At 53.2% G+C, this 14719-nt stretch overlaps 2 protein-coding genes across 2 annotated transcripts; both read right to left on the reverse strand.

The window, feature by feature from the left end:
* Positions 1-3234: 3234 nt before the first annotated feature.
* On the reverse strand, positions 3235-3634 carry J4E84_010046 (uncharacterized protein; the record flags this gene model as incomplete). The annotated part of the gene is made up of 2 exons (XM_049392604.1): positions 3235-3549; positions 3593-3634. The coding sequence occupies 2 exons, from the start codon at positions 3632-3634 to the stop codon at positions 3235-3237; spliced, it is 357 nt and encodes a 118-aa protein (XP_049239699.1).
* Positions 3635-7381: 3747 nt separating this feature from the next.
* On the reverse strand, positions 7382-8637 carry J4E84_010047 (uncharacterized protein; the record flags this gene model as incomplete). Its single annotated transcript, XM_049392605.1, has 4 exons — positions 7382-8060; positions 8113-8262; positions 8317-8492; positions 8548-8637. The coding sequence occupies 4 exons, from the start codon at positions 8635-8637 to the stop codon at positions 7382-7384; spliced, it is 1095 nt and encodes a 364-aa protein (XP_049239700.1).
* Between the last annotated feature and the right edge of the window lie 6082 nt (positions 8638-14719).

Here is a 14719-nt window from a genome sequence, read left to right on the forward strand (position 1 = left end):
CCGACGAAGCGTGGCAGATCTTCGTGCTTCTAGTGGAACTGCATTGCCGTCCGAGGACATGGGACGCTCTTCCTTCGCCATATATGTTGTCATATAGTAAGCCAGAAGCGCATTGGGTTCCATAACCAAAAGTAGGGTGATAGGTAGCTACACGTGCAGATGTACCCAAAGGCCGACAACGACGAACGAGAGGGGTTGTTACGAAAACGAAGTGAGAGCACGCTCAAGATGAAGCGCATAGAAGGCAGAAGAACGACCCGTCTTTATATGCCAATAAACCCCTAGCTAGCCCCAATACGACCTAGCCTCTTGTACCCGCTACTCCACACAACACAACACAGACAGCCAATCCGACCAAAACTGTCCCGAGGGACCGCCCAGTATTATCCAGACGACTGATGCGCCCCACACGTATAGACACACGAAACGAGACTCCAAACCACCACAACGGCCCAAGCAAGTACCTGCAAGCGCGAAACTTCGATACAACCATTAAATCATCGCATACACACAACCATGCACACCCAACGCACCCATATAGCAAGGCATTTCCAGCTGATATTGGAAACGACAAGCGGACCGTACAAAGACTCCCCACAAACACCGATCTGCCGCTCCTGCTATGGATAGCGGTGACACAACACTACCTAGGTAGCGCACCACAAGGAAGTTCGCCCCCCGAGATCAGACAAAACCCACAACGTGCAACGCTCGACATCATCAGCAACGCTCGACACCATCAGCAACACAGCGACAACGCCAAATTGCAGTCGACGCGCCGTCCGCACGATTCCCACACCAGTACCGAACGAGACTTCATTTGTCACGGCACCGCGCCACCGCAATACAGAACGACATGGAACATACCCTGGTGTACCCGCATGCCCTACAACCTCGCCGACCGATAACCACACCGATACAAAGAGCCTGCGACATCCATACCAGTCAGAATACCGCGTAGACATCATCAAACGCCCCGCATACGTCACGATCACGCCGACCCACACATCGTTCAATCCACGAACAGCAACCTCGCGCGTTAGGTTTCGACCGAGGCAAGCCACGCGCTCCACGACCAGACACCATCAGATGATAATTTGGACCAAGGCCACAAACCTGATCACCTGTACATGGTTCCTCTTCGCCAGATGTTATACCTCTGAAGGATAGTGTGAAGAGTGTCAATGAGAGCGCAGCGTCGCATCCTTACTGCCACGCAAACGCTCATGCATGCGACTCAATTCACGCCCAAAAGTGAGCCACCCTCTACCCAGTGACTACTATCCCCGCATATTTTAGCAGACCTAACTAAAGAAGAGCCAGCTTTTTCTGCCATCACGAAGTGGGTCACCTGTAACACCTGTCCTCGAGCATAAGACCTCGGTAATGCCGTACCCACATGGCGATTCGCACGACATGAGATTGAACAACACATATCTCCGATCGAGAGAACAGCACCAGACACACAAGAATTAGAGTACACCCCCACCAGTTCCACAGAGTCCACATACGTCTATCGTCCTGGCGCGCCTCGACATTGTCTTAGCCCAGCGTAACACAATGGTATCGGAGACGCCCACCATCGCAACCCTCCCGTCTCGCGCGATATCCTCAACATCACGGTCAAGTGGTTACCCCGGTCGCGATGGTACACCATGAAGCGTAGCATACTCACGTCTCTGATGCGGCTTATACCGCCCTCAACAACCATAAGTCACCAGAACCCCGAATAAAGCTCACCACCAACATCGTCGCTAGAGCTTCTGTCCAACACTACGCCCCACCCATGTGCATGTCTGCCAACAGTCACTGCTTCCCAGAACGACTCTTGCACACTACAACGCGCAATGCAGCTGATAAAACCGACACGTCCCCATGCGGCGGCCTCCAACAGTGAGTCACACTCGCAGAATCCGTCCACCCTGCTCGGAACAGACGACGTGACATATCGCCACCAGCCGCTAGACGGTGCCACACCGATCTATCCAAGACGCGTCCTGTCACTAGCTCGCACCTGAACACCCGCACGTTTCGCAGTCGCCCCTCCGTCCTCCCGTCACATAGCGAAACCGGGTACTACGACCAAATCATCGAAAGAGGTAACCGCCGTCTTGTCATGTGCCCACCATCGAAGGGTACGAAGCAGTCCCTTCACGCAGAGACCCGACCGTCAGCTTTCCAAACCGCACTACCACGACCGATACCCAAACCGACGCACTTCTCACTGGGCTCTGGTCCGCCTCGAGCGCAAAGAGCATGAACTCCGCAGCAGAGCGAGCAGAACGTACAGTCAGCATTACATCGACACGGCATTCACGCAACATCACCATCAAGACCACCGACGCAGTCCACCCAACACGAGACAAAGAGGAAGAGACGTTTTCCCGAGCAAGTGTCTTCGCCCGCGCTTCTGTCAGGTCATGTCTTCGACGACTCCATTGTACCCATGCTGCCTTCCTGGACATGTGACAGTCTGCTCACGTCACCACGCCATCAGGCAACCGCGTTCTCCTTCGGGAGCTGACGTGTCCTAACGCTCACCACCCCATTTCACCACTCCCTCTCACCGACGCGTCTTGCAGCTACGAGGGGCCCAAGCTCAGCAGCTGTATATATAGTCCCCCGCCCCCTCCACCTCCATCTCCCATACACTCTCCCACCAGTCAACGCAAGCAAAAGTATCAACTCGACGCCCAGGCCTCGTCAACTACTCAACCAGCGGGCAGAACCCCACGAGACCCTACGCGACCATTGTCACTTTCGACCTCAGTGCACTGTCTTCACCACACTCACCGTTCACACTCATGAGCGCCGGTCAGCCCACGCTACTCAGTCCTCCGCACCCCCAACCTCTCTACACGCTACATGTACACATGAGTATCATGAAGGTAAGTGACTACATTTGTCTCTTGTTGCGATGTGCGCAGACTAACTTCCCACAAGTCGTATCAATGAACGTCCTCACCCGCTTCGACCAAGTTCAGCCCAGCTCTACCACCGACCGACCCCCGCCGCCGCCCTCCTCCCTGCACGCCCCGCCATCCACGCTTGACCTAGCCCCGTCGTCCACGAATCGCCATGGATCTCCACCGCATCTACCACCAGCAACCAGCAACCCTCCTAAGCCTTCGGCCAATAATCCTTGCTTTGCATGAGGCTCTCAACTGATTTTGGATTGATCTACATTTGGCTGATCTATCTCTAGTGTATCCTTCTACTGAACATGGATCTGACTTATGCCTCTAGGTCGTACTTGGTGGCCAGGGTGTTCCTGACGTCAGTCCACAAGACGAGCCTGAGGGCTGGGACCTTGAGAAGGTGGTCTCCGATGAAAGCGATGGCGGCAGTGATCTTGACATTGTCGGGGTGGTTGTGATCGCTGTAGACGGCGAGGATTTGTCGTTGTCGCTCAAGGGCAACAGCGAGGGCTTCTTCATATATCCAACAATGGTATCTTTGAAGGTTTGCGACGTGGAGACAGGTGTCTTTTCGCTGTAGGAGAGGAGTCTGAACACTAAGTGCTCTGCAGGGGTCGCAAATAGCAGGTTGCTATGCTTGTTAGTACTGTTTCTCTATACTAAATTGCACTTACCTTAGCGGTGGGCGTGGCGGCGGTGGGCGTGGCGGCTGGCATTGCGATCGTCGTTTTTTTGGGGATTTGGGGTGATTGTGGTGTTGGTGGCTGGGTTGAAAAAGGCCGGTGGATTTTTTTTGGGATTAGCTGCCGCCTAATGTGGGCCCACTAATGGGTGGGGCGGCCAATGGGATCGCTGGAAATTGGGCTTCAACGTCGATGTGAGAAAAGGCCAGTTGAGAGCTACAAGAAGCTGCGATGGCTCGCACGGACCATGTACCAGGGTAGAAGATCCAAGTCGACGTCGCCGTGACAACATCATGTACAAGTCGGTGTTGATGATGAGTGTGGTCGGTGATGATGAGTGTGGTTGGTGAGGCTCGGTGAGGTCGGTGAGGCTCGGTGAGGTCGGTGAGGCTGGGTGAGGTCGGTGAAGCTCGGTGAGGTCGCAGAGGCTGGATTGCCGTGGTCTAGGTTCAGGTGGTTTCGTGTTTGCGGTTGGTATCCGGTCTTTTCTCTTGTTGAGGATGTCGTGGCGGTGTCGCCGTTGGTAGGCCGATGTGATGTGGGCGCCGAAGCGAAAGCAGTTGTAGAATAATTGTAATGAAGTGGTGGGGCGGTTGTTGTGAGAGAGTGTGGGAGAGAGAGTGGGTGGGAGTGTGGGAGGACGGCGTAGCCAGGCGGGAGCCTGTAGACGCTAGTGTTAGCGCCGGGTCGTGCGCTGTATCCGTGCGTCACGGTTGCCGTAGTTCTGCCGGGGTCTTTCCGGTCCTACTGGATCGGATTTCATTGTGGGTATCGTGTCATTGTGTAGCAGAAAACCAGGTCTCTGTAGGCTTAGATTGTTCAATCTGGTGCGAACTCCTCTATGCTAGCTCACTCCTCACCGTGAGTTCGGGTTCAAGTGCTGCGCGACGGTGTTGCGTCGTGATGCTGCTGTCACGGAATGCCAATGCAAAATAAGCCTTTGGTGCTGTCAGATGCGATCTTGACTCGTTTGTTCTGCGGAAAACGCAGTCTCCAGCAGCATGTATGTTCGTACGGTGGTCCGAGGTCGCACATTCTGGGGATGCGGAATCGCGGTAGAGGATCTGTCGCAGTTGGGCCAGGTATCAGGAAGTGGCTGTTATGACCGCGATGCTATTGCGGAGGACCGTGGGATCTCACGGGCTTTGACTACCTAGTATGAAGCGAATCGTGTAGTCGCGCGTGGCGCTGGAGGTCGCTCATGATGCGATGGGGTGCCATTGCGAAATGAAGGTGGGACGCTGAGAGCAGAGTCAGTTTGCCGTTGTTCGAATGCTGCATCGGCGTACCTGAGTGACGCAGAGTCTCGACCAACGCTCTGTGGGCCTCTGCTCGCGAGAAGTGCTGTGTTGGTAGAAGGCAGAAGGTAGCGTGGGCAGGTGCCTGACACGAGCGCAGCCGGCGCCGACTGGCCTTGAGCCCTCGCGGCGCGAAGAGGTCGCAAGCTGCCTCTGGGGCATTCTAGAAGTTTCCTTAGGTTCTTCAGTATGCAAGGGCGAGTAATCTACTGGCTCGTTCCTCGTGATGAACGCAGAGTGCGCATTCGAGATAGTGGCGAGGAGATCGTTTGGTAGGGCATATGTGGCACCCATGGATAGCGGCGCTGGTCGGTGGTACCACATCAGGCAGCCGCTGCATGCAAAAATCGCGCCATAGCTATCCCACAGTCTGCAAACGGCAAGAGTCAACTTCACAACAGAGATCTCGATTCTCTCTCTTTACACTCCCCTGCAGCCGACTTAAAACATACCTCTAAAATGACCACGACCGCACGCGCGAACGATGTCTCGGCGATGGGGCCTCAGGAGCGTCTACGCGCTTTGGCAGCAGCACACTACCCCCCCAAAAGGGCGAACATTTGGAGGGCGAACATCGACATTACGAAGGTTGCCATTCGCGAGAGGACAAATCTGCGCCTGAGAGGGCCCATGTCGTATTCATCAGAGGAGCAGCAAGCGCTTGAGGAGTGGCGCAGGTGTGCTTTGCTCCACATCGATCGGCGCATCGCAAACTATCAACGTCGCCCCGCGCGCAGCAACATTCCCAGTGTACCTACCCGTAAGGACGCCTCGCGTGGACATCGGGTCCTCCGGATACCTGAGTTGCTCGACATGATTCTCCAGTTTGCGGGTCCTGAGGCACAGGTGTCGGCGTGGAACGTGTCGCGAGTCTGGCGGCGCTCGTCGAAGTCGGTCATCAGCAGCCGCCACAGGCATTCATATTGGCAGGCTTATCCATTCAACATTCCAGTGGAGTACGCTTCACTCGTCACTACACCTTACACGGCGTGGTGTGAACCAACCCAGGACGAGCTCGACAATTTTGCTCAGATACTTAGTCATCTTACACAACGAGTCGAAAATGGGCGCACCAACTACATCCCAACCACAGTTTCCGTTCGGTTGCGAGGGAAGCTCTTGTACCTTCCGGCGCGATACACACAGTATCCCAGTCTTCCATCGGCTATCGTAAGCGCCTTGGTTGATTTGCACGAGGACCAGAAAGAAACTTTCAATTCACTCTTCTTGCATCAGCACAGTGAGCCTGTGTCTGCGCCTGGGAGGACCTATTGGCTCGACTTTAGTCAGTTCAACATCAATCCCTATTTCAGTGCCTTGTTTGGACAGCGGTCAAAGGTCAAAATGGGTAGGATTGAGATTGCTCTTCGGTCTGGTAGCAGCTCAGTGGACTCTTTGTTTGAGCTGTGTGTCACCCAAGGCTTGCTCGACCTTCTAGGGCCTATGTTCATATCTCAACCGCCTTGTCGAGTAATCGGGTTATATCAAACCCGTAGGACTAAGCGCGGTTTCAACTACGATATGGACGATCTCGAGTTCTCTAACAAGCATCTTCTCGTGCGCGTGCGCAATGACAATGGTGTCAAGGTTGGGGACGTTGTTGAAGCGCTCCTCAAGCATACTCCGGAAGTGATATCCTCATGGTTTGACAGCGCGTCGGAGTTGCGCAGTCTGGTTTCGAGCGGGCATTGGGTTGATGACATATGGCATACACCGGGCACTCCACGGTTCTTCTTACTTCTAGACAATACGGTAATGTCGCAGGAGTGGATGGATGAAGGGGGACTACATGATCAAATCGCTCGTCTCTCGAGCGAGTTGCTCGGTAGACTCGACCCAGCGATGGTGCAGATACCCATCGCGTTTCGTGGCCACGACACTCGACCAGTCTATCTCACTGCTACTGGTTTCCGGGAAGAAAGACAGGGGGAGTGGATGCCCAGAGACGCGATGGAGCCAGCGCAATCGATCAGCAGTATCCGTTTCCCCATCAACTGGAACCGATAGTTCCCCCCGAAACCCAACAACCTAACCAGCTGCACATCGACACTAAGTCAATGTATCTATTACCTTGTAGCCACCAGGGTAGCCCGCAGGGTCATTAATGGAAGCGGTGCCATTGCTCGGCCCGCCAAACAAGTCAAGGGGTATGAGTGTGTCGTTTGACAGGGCTAAATACAATCGGGTTCTATCTACAAAACGGGTCTGAGTTCTCGAAAGGAAGACACTTTCATACGATACCACTCTGGTGGTCGTTAAATTCCAGTGCATTGATCAGTCACGATGGAGTGTGGAGCCTCGATTGATGTGAAACTCATGAAGTCCCCTCCGACGGCATGGAACGTCGTCAGATAATCGCGAATCACATGGCATGGTTACAAGATCTTGACAGCATGTGGAGAAGGTTAAATTATTGGAATCAAGATTAGAGCTAGTTATAATACAATAGTGAGGAAGAACGCAGTGCGCTGTCGAGTTACTTTTAGAACCCGCCCAAACGGATACCGGTGCTTGACCCTGGCGTTTGGTGAGGCGTCGGACTGCCGAAGGGAGAGTTTTGGCGTGAAGGTAAGTTGTAGGACTGCTGCGACATCCCGGGTGTATCGTAGGATGGGAAATCGTCCGTGTCATTCATCTCAATCGCTTTGGCCTTGCCTTTGCCTTTTCCCTTAGCTGTTGTCGTAGACATCATCGCGTCATCGTCGATGTCTTCCTCGTCGAAATCGCCATCAGTGTCCTGAGGCGGGACAGGCGTTGACCAAGATTTGGACGAACCACTTGAAACGATATCCATGGCCGGGTTGGAGGAGGCGCCTGGTGCGGAAGCGTTGCCGGAGCTAACAGCAGCTGTGGCGGGTTCGGGTGACGGGGGACGATATTCGAAGCCGGACAGTGTGTATAGCTCAGCGACCTCTGGCACAAAGGGCTCGTTGATGACATGGATGGAGTAAAGGTGTACCTTTACATGCCAGTCACGAGGAAACCATCTATCACCGATGCGCTTTTTGGCGTTCGAAACCTCAATTGTGTGAACTACCTGGACCCACATGCCATCTCGAAGTAGGTTTGGAGGTAACCACCTACTCTGGTTACAAGCATCGGTCCAGGTGTTGTTCCCAAGGTCACCTCGCATATCCTTTATGAAAGGAAACCCGTGCCGTCTGATGAATGTGAGTAAACGAGATAATGATGCTGGCGAGAAGAGCAACTTACACGTTCTGCTCGGCCCGTCGTTGTAGATCCTCTCTTCGGGGCATGGGTGAGTTCTTTCGCTCAGCATCCGCACTCAAAAAGCGAACGTAACGCTCCGCAACATCTTGTCTTCCAGCGACGTAACGGCAATCCGGATCGTTGAGGGGCGCGCTGATTGAACAAGTTAGCATAGATCGCTATGAGAGTGTGGATGGCTGTACGTACTCTTCCAGTTCTCTGTGCTGTCTAATCCACTCCAGCAACCCCAGTCGATCCTCATCGGCTTTACACCATTGGTGGAACGGTCCCGGAAGAGGGTCGAGACGAATGCTAAATTGATCGTATTTAGGCTTGCTACGAATTCCGGCAGTGGACCGAGCTATGCCATATGTATGAAACAGCTGGATGTATGTGTCAGGACGTGTAGCTCAAGTTCAAGTCTAGGGTCGAACATACCTTCTTCGATGTTGACCCTGGGTCAGTCACCCATGCCTTCGAGTTCCCCTCACCGCAGGCAATACCTTGTCGACCTTGCGACTGGTGCATGCGGCGGACGTTGGGTTGTTCCCGAAGGGCAAGGGTCAACTTCCTGCGTACCATCTGCTCAGTACCCAGCTGTGCCGAAGGTAAGCCAGGCGCAGGATCCGGAGGTATTGGACCAGGCGGTTCAAGGCTCCTAGTAACCCGTTGTGGTGGTGCAGCAGAAGTCGATTGCGCAGCACGAGGCGGCTGTGTAGAACGAGTCGTCGTCGTCGCCCTGTGGGCTGGCCTCTGTGCTACCTGCGACTGGACTGTCTGTGTGGGGGGCTGTGGTGTGAGATTGGCTGTACCCGCCACAAACGGTGTAGTGGCGGATGGTTGGGACAATGGTTGGGAAGACCCTGTCATGGGAGAACCTCGCACAGTTGGGGTTTGGAACTGTCCATAATTCTGGACATAATTCTGGCCCGGCTGAGCTTGCATGAGGACGTTGTGTGGATTCGGGTAAAGAATGGCTTCATGCTGTTGAAATGCATGCAGCGAGCCGTCCTGGGACGGCGCAAGGTGCTGGTGATAGGACATGTTTGCAAAGGAACATGTGCTGCGAGTGAGTGTTTAGATGGCTCGGGGGTGTGTCTTATAATGTCGTGTCAGGCCCGTAGATATTAGCACTTCTAGAACGAAATCGCTTGCAGCATGCCGAGTATCCATCTGCAACTCGGTGGCCCAACTCATTATCGAGGGCTGATCGCCTAGGAAGGTTAGCTGATATCATTTATTGTGGACTCCGGAAACCTGTTCCTGAGCGTCCATGTGGTGCAACAATGTGCCGGGAAATGAATTGTGGACGAGGAAATGGTGTTGACAATGTCAGCCAATCAACACAATCGACACGGGCGGCACGGAAGGGGCCCTGGGGGGATTTAGCGGCCACGGACATCAAACTAGGTACCACGCGGCCTAGTGGGAACATGTTCTCCATTTGATGTCTGCACTTCTGCACAAAAACCTACGCGTACCCATCCCGCACCGACAACAATGAAGCTATCACGGCGTATTCAGCCGCTCATTCCCACAAGGGTACCTCGTATCGACGATGATGAAGCCAGCCCGGCAGATTCTGCCGCTCGACGTCGGACTACGATCCGGTTCGACCTGTCCATCGACTGCGCTACCTACTATAGCGGGTCTGCAAAGTAGGGCCTTGCTGTGGGTTGTCTTAGAGTGTAGATGCTCTCTTTTCTCGGAGGCACAGTCGAAACACCCGCTCGAGGCAGAGCGGCTATGCGAGGAATCGCGCAATCTCAACGTCCGAAACACATGATCGTGACACTTCAAGCCCTGGTCACGCTTTTCGCCTACATCATGCAGCCATACTCACATTCAGAGACGCAAGACTCGTGTTCTCAATACTTATCATGGAGCCAATCAACATCGCGGTCGCTATACGGACAGCCCTCTGCGCCACAGGCGGCCGAGGTACCATTATCACTTCTCTTGTTCAGTGGGGCCGGAAACTAACATGTAACGCAGTCTCGGTCGTGGAATCATTCGCATCAAGGGCTGGAACAGTGTTTCACAACCGCTCAATCACATCCTCAAGACCCAACCGTACCGTCGATGCCGCCACCACCGTCTTATGCCGCACCAGCGCCCAAGTCACTATCTCTTGCCGCTCCAGTACCCGCTCTGACTTCGCATATCTACCCAAGAGCATTACCCAATGTGGCTCCGATGCCTACTCCGACGCCTACTCCAATGCCTACTCCAGTGCCTACTTCAATGCTTGGTCCAATGCCTACTGCTCCATCAGTGCAGATGCGACCTCGACCTCAGACTTTATCGGACGTATACCCGCAACCCGCTCCACCGGCTCATCAGTGGCCGTACCTGCTACAGTCATCACCTATGCCGGCACACATGAAACAGCGGTCACAAACATCGTGGATGACGCATCCGAATTTCGCTCCGCCGCTGTACCAGAATCCGTCTCAGCCACAGTCATCAGGAATACCATTGGACGTCCTTCCATATCCCACTCAAGACATACCTCGATATCAGGTAGGGTTGAAGGAGCAGTTCGAAAGTCACGCAGTTCCGACTTATGATGCATTCCCAATAACTACGCCACTGTCAGCACCACCTCCCAACCACATCGCGTTGCATGCACAATCCCATGCTCCGAATCTCGTGCAGAACACGTTACCGGCTACACAGCAATTTGGCGATGCGCAACACCATGACCATTCTGCTTACGTTCTCGACTGCAGCACCGTTCCTACGCCTGAACCCACTTCCCCGGGTCTGTACTCATCGGTACCAACTACAATGCCTCCCCCAAACCCTCCCGAAGTCCCGCGCAGGGGAGATTTGCAGCCAACACAGTCGCACCTCGGTCTCGAAACTCGCTCTCCTCAGCCTAGCCCAGGTACAGGTCACATCACCCTCCCTCCTCGCACCAAACGTGGACGGTAAGGTCTCTCATCATACAACAATGCCAAATACTAACACCTGAGCAGAAAGAGGAAGCCGGAACTTGAGGTTCCACCACCGAAAGTGCCGCATAAGACTTGTTGCCAGGAAATACAAGAGCCATCAAACGGGGTTGCACAAGTGACATGTTCACAATCTGTTCATAAAGACACTGATCATTGTGTCCGGCATCGTAAGTGTTGACATTGCCTTGTGTTCCTTTGTCCAACTGCTAATCCGTTCTTCATGTTCTAGACTTCTTGAAGGGTGTCAATGTGCCTATGGAGCCAGCGGCGTTCCTGGAGAAGAATGCTTCGACTCAAGATGAATTGGACAAGCACCAACGTCGAGTCCAGAAACGTCTCTCTGATGACATGAACAATGTTGGCATCTGTGGTGTGTGCGCCAGAGTCGAGCGTATCGAAAAGACCTGGAACGACAGACAAGTGAAGAGGTTCCTGGTGCGGCCAGGTAATTTGAAATGTCTTGAGGTCCCTCCACCAGAGAAGTTCTTGACGTACATGCGTTCCAACTTTGCGGAGAAGCCAGAGCTCGAGGCTGAATTCAACGACATGTTTACGTTTCAGAACCTACCGTCTCTCACGAATCACATCATCAGTCAAAGTGGCGTCGTGAACGATCGACTTCAGCTGTGCAAAGAGTGTCATAAGAGTCTTCGAGGGACGCCTTTAGTCAACCCGCCGAAGCTGAGTCTAGCCAACGGGACGTGGACCCATTCAGGAACCGTCCCGTCAGTGCTATTAAAGCTTACAGATCTGGAATCATTATGTCTTGGGATTAGGAGAGTTGGGGGTGCTTGCTACCGCCTTGTACCCGCAGTATCTGTACCTTCAGGCGTCGGCCCTCGTCAAAGAGCTTACCAAGGTCACTGGATATCCCACCCTCAGAGTATCAGTGACCTTCAGAACGAGTCGCTACGGGAATTGCCCATGCCTCCGGAAGAGCTTGCAAAAAGCATCCAAGTCAATCTCATCAATGAGGATGGAAAACCCGACTACGTGAAACAGGAGCTTGTGGTGGATCGCGACAGGATGAAGGAAGCTTGGGAATGGCTACGCTGGCGACATCCTGCATATGCTGGGGCATCTTGGAATGAGGAAGCGGCCTCATCCTACGACGGCGGAATACCTTCAGCCATCCTTCGATACCAGAGTAGTAATGGACGTCCAGCCGACGGGCCAGTTGACGGTAATGCGACGAACACCCCTGAAACCGGAACTGTATTCTACGACGAACCTATCATCTTCAACGATGAGGACGGCGACCATCTTGAGAACGAGCAAGAGAATGAAGGATTCGATGAAGACATGCGTATACCAGATTTCATTCCACTTGACGACTCAGTTGTTGGACCGACAAACAACGACAGTAATGATGTAGCGGGACAACACAGCCATCATCCGAAGAGAACTGTTATTGTGGACACTGAGGCAAACACTCTCGATAGCAGTTACAGGACGAAGATTGCTGCGGCAAAGCTTGGACAAGATCGTCCAATTGACAGTAATGAAAGCGATTCGCAAGCGCCACCCGAAAGCATCAATGTCACGAGGCAGACCATTCTGTCTCGTGAATATGATCGTGCTCATCTTCCCGAGCTCTTTCCACAACTATTCCCCTACGGCGAGGGCGGCTGCAATCTCGAGCGCAACGATGAACTCCCCAAGTCCCTGTCATTTCGCGAGCACATCAAGCTGTTATTGAGCCGCGGCCCAGCCAAGACAGGCAATGCGATGTTGAGGCTTGCTGGAGCCGGATTCTGCGATCACACCTGGTTTCTCCCCGCTATATGCAATATGCTAGTCAGGCATGAGACGAGCAGATTGACGTCGCTCAAGTGCGAAACTCCGTATGGAAAGAAGGCGGCAGCGAAGCTTGCAATGCTTAGTCAGAAAAACCTGCAGGAGTTGGTGGACCGTCAAGCAAATCCTGATCATTACTCTCATCCAGTCGACGCCGAAACCCAAGAACTGTTGGACACACTGTCGCATTACGTCAAAGCGGTGACCGGCGATATCATTGGTTCACATCAAGCTCGTCGTAAGAGTCGTAACGAAGTTTTTGCCATGATGATGAAGTACGGTCGTCCCGCTTTCTGGCTCACATTAAGTCCATCTGATGTTCACAGTAGGATGGTCTTGAAGCTATGCGGTTTCGACATTGATCTGGACAACGCGCATCCGGAGATCGAGCGAGAACGCTACTCGGAGTATGTGCGAGCGGACGTAGCTGCGAAGAATCCCGTCGCGCCGGCACAATACTTTCATGCTGTCGTTCAGGCTCTCTTCGAGGTCATGGTTGGTAAGAGGTCTGAAGCACGGGTCAGAGGTGCTGAACAAGATGATCACGATGGGAAAAAGCAGGATTATAAAGGCGTCTTTGGGCACCCGAGCGCTCACTACGGCACTGTGGAGACAAACTCACATGGTGGGTTACACTTGCACTATCTGATCTGGATCGAGGGCCTTCCCGAACGGGAAGATTTCATGCGTATGTTCGAGAACGAGGACACAAAAGAGAAGTTTCAGCAACTACTGCGTAAATATTTGGACCCTATCTGCCAGGTTCATATTCCTGGTACAGAGCTTCTCAATCTTCAAGATCAGACCGAGATCAAGGAAAAGACTGATCATGATCATCTCACCTTCCAACCTCCACCGACGATACCACCGGATGACCCCAACACCCCCCCTGATCCGGAAGACCACGATCTGCATAATGACCCACGTGCAGACGACTCACCCAATTCAAATCAGCGCAGAGACGTGCCAGTATTTGAACGCGGACGTGATGCACACAACAACGTTTCCGCATCCGGCAGAGCCAGTATTCCTACACAGACGGAGTATTCTCAACCTGACCTTGAGCGTCTTGAACGAACCCGCCAGGATTTGCAGAAGGTAAGTCTTCTCTGACCTTTATGCCGATTCTCTTGTCGGCTTGACATGCTAAGTGTAAAGCTGACGGACTTACATAGGTGACCTTTCGAACGCAGAAGCACAATTGCAGGATATGTCCAAAGTGCGACCACACGGTTTTAGGTGGTTGTCGATACGATTACCCACGAAAGCCAGAGCCAGAAACAAAACTTCTCGACAATGGAGATATAGCCCTGCTGCGCAACGAAGGCTACGAGGAGCAGTTGACTTCATTCCAGCCCATGATCAGCACGCTGTTCAGGTGCAACAACGATATGCAACCGATATTCCTTGGCAAGGAGACGTCTACACATGCGTATTATATGACCAAATACATGACGAAGGTGGAGCGCTCTTTGGACAACTTCAATCAGTTTTCTCTCGACACGCAACACGCAATTGACACGTATTGGGCTGGCTTGGAAAAGACGAATGAACAAATTGGCAGGAAGTTTATTGTCGGAACCAGCAACAGGATCAATAGAGAAACGGGTATGTTGAAACGCCTACAGTCATCCAGCACGCACTAACCATGCCAGAAATGCCGTTGTCCTTCGTATCACAGTGCATTGTAAACGGCCAAGACCATTACACCTCTGATGACTTTGTGAAATTGCACCTCGGTAGCTATGTAGGGCACGTCGATTATGAGGAGAAGTATGGTCCGCACTACATGGTCAGCCAGGAAGAAGAGGGCGAAGGATTGGACGGCCACGGCCAAACCTCCGGGCAAGAAG

Source organism: Alternaria hordeiaustralica (assembly GCF_023758085.1).
Source record: "Alternaria hordeiaustralica strain BMP 2776 chromosome Unknown scaffold_35, whole genome shotgun sequence".
In the NCBI taxonomy this organism is placed as follows: domain Eukaryota; kingdom Fungi; phylum Ascomycota; class Dothideomycetes; order Pleosporales; family Pleosporaceae; genus Alternaria; species Alternaria hordeiaustralica.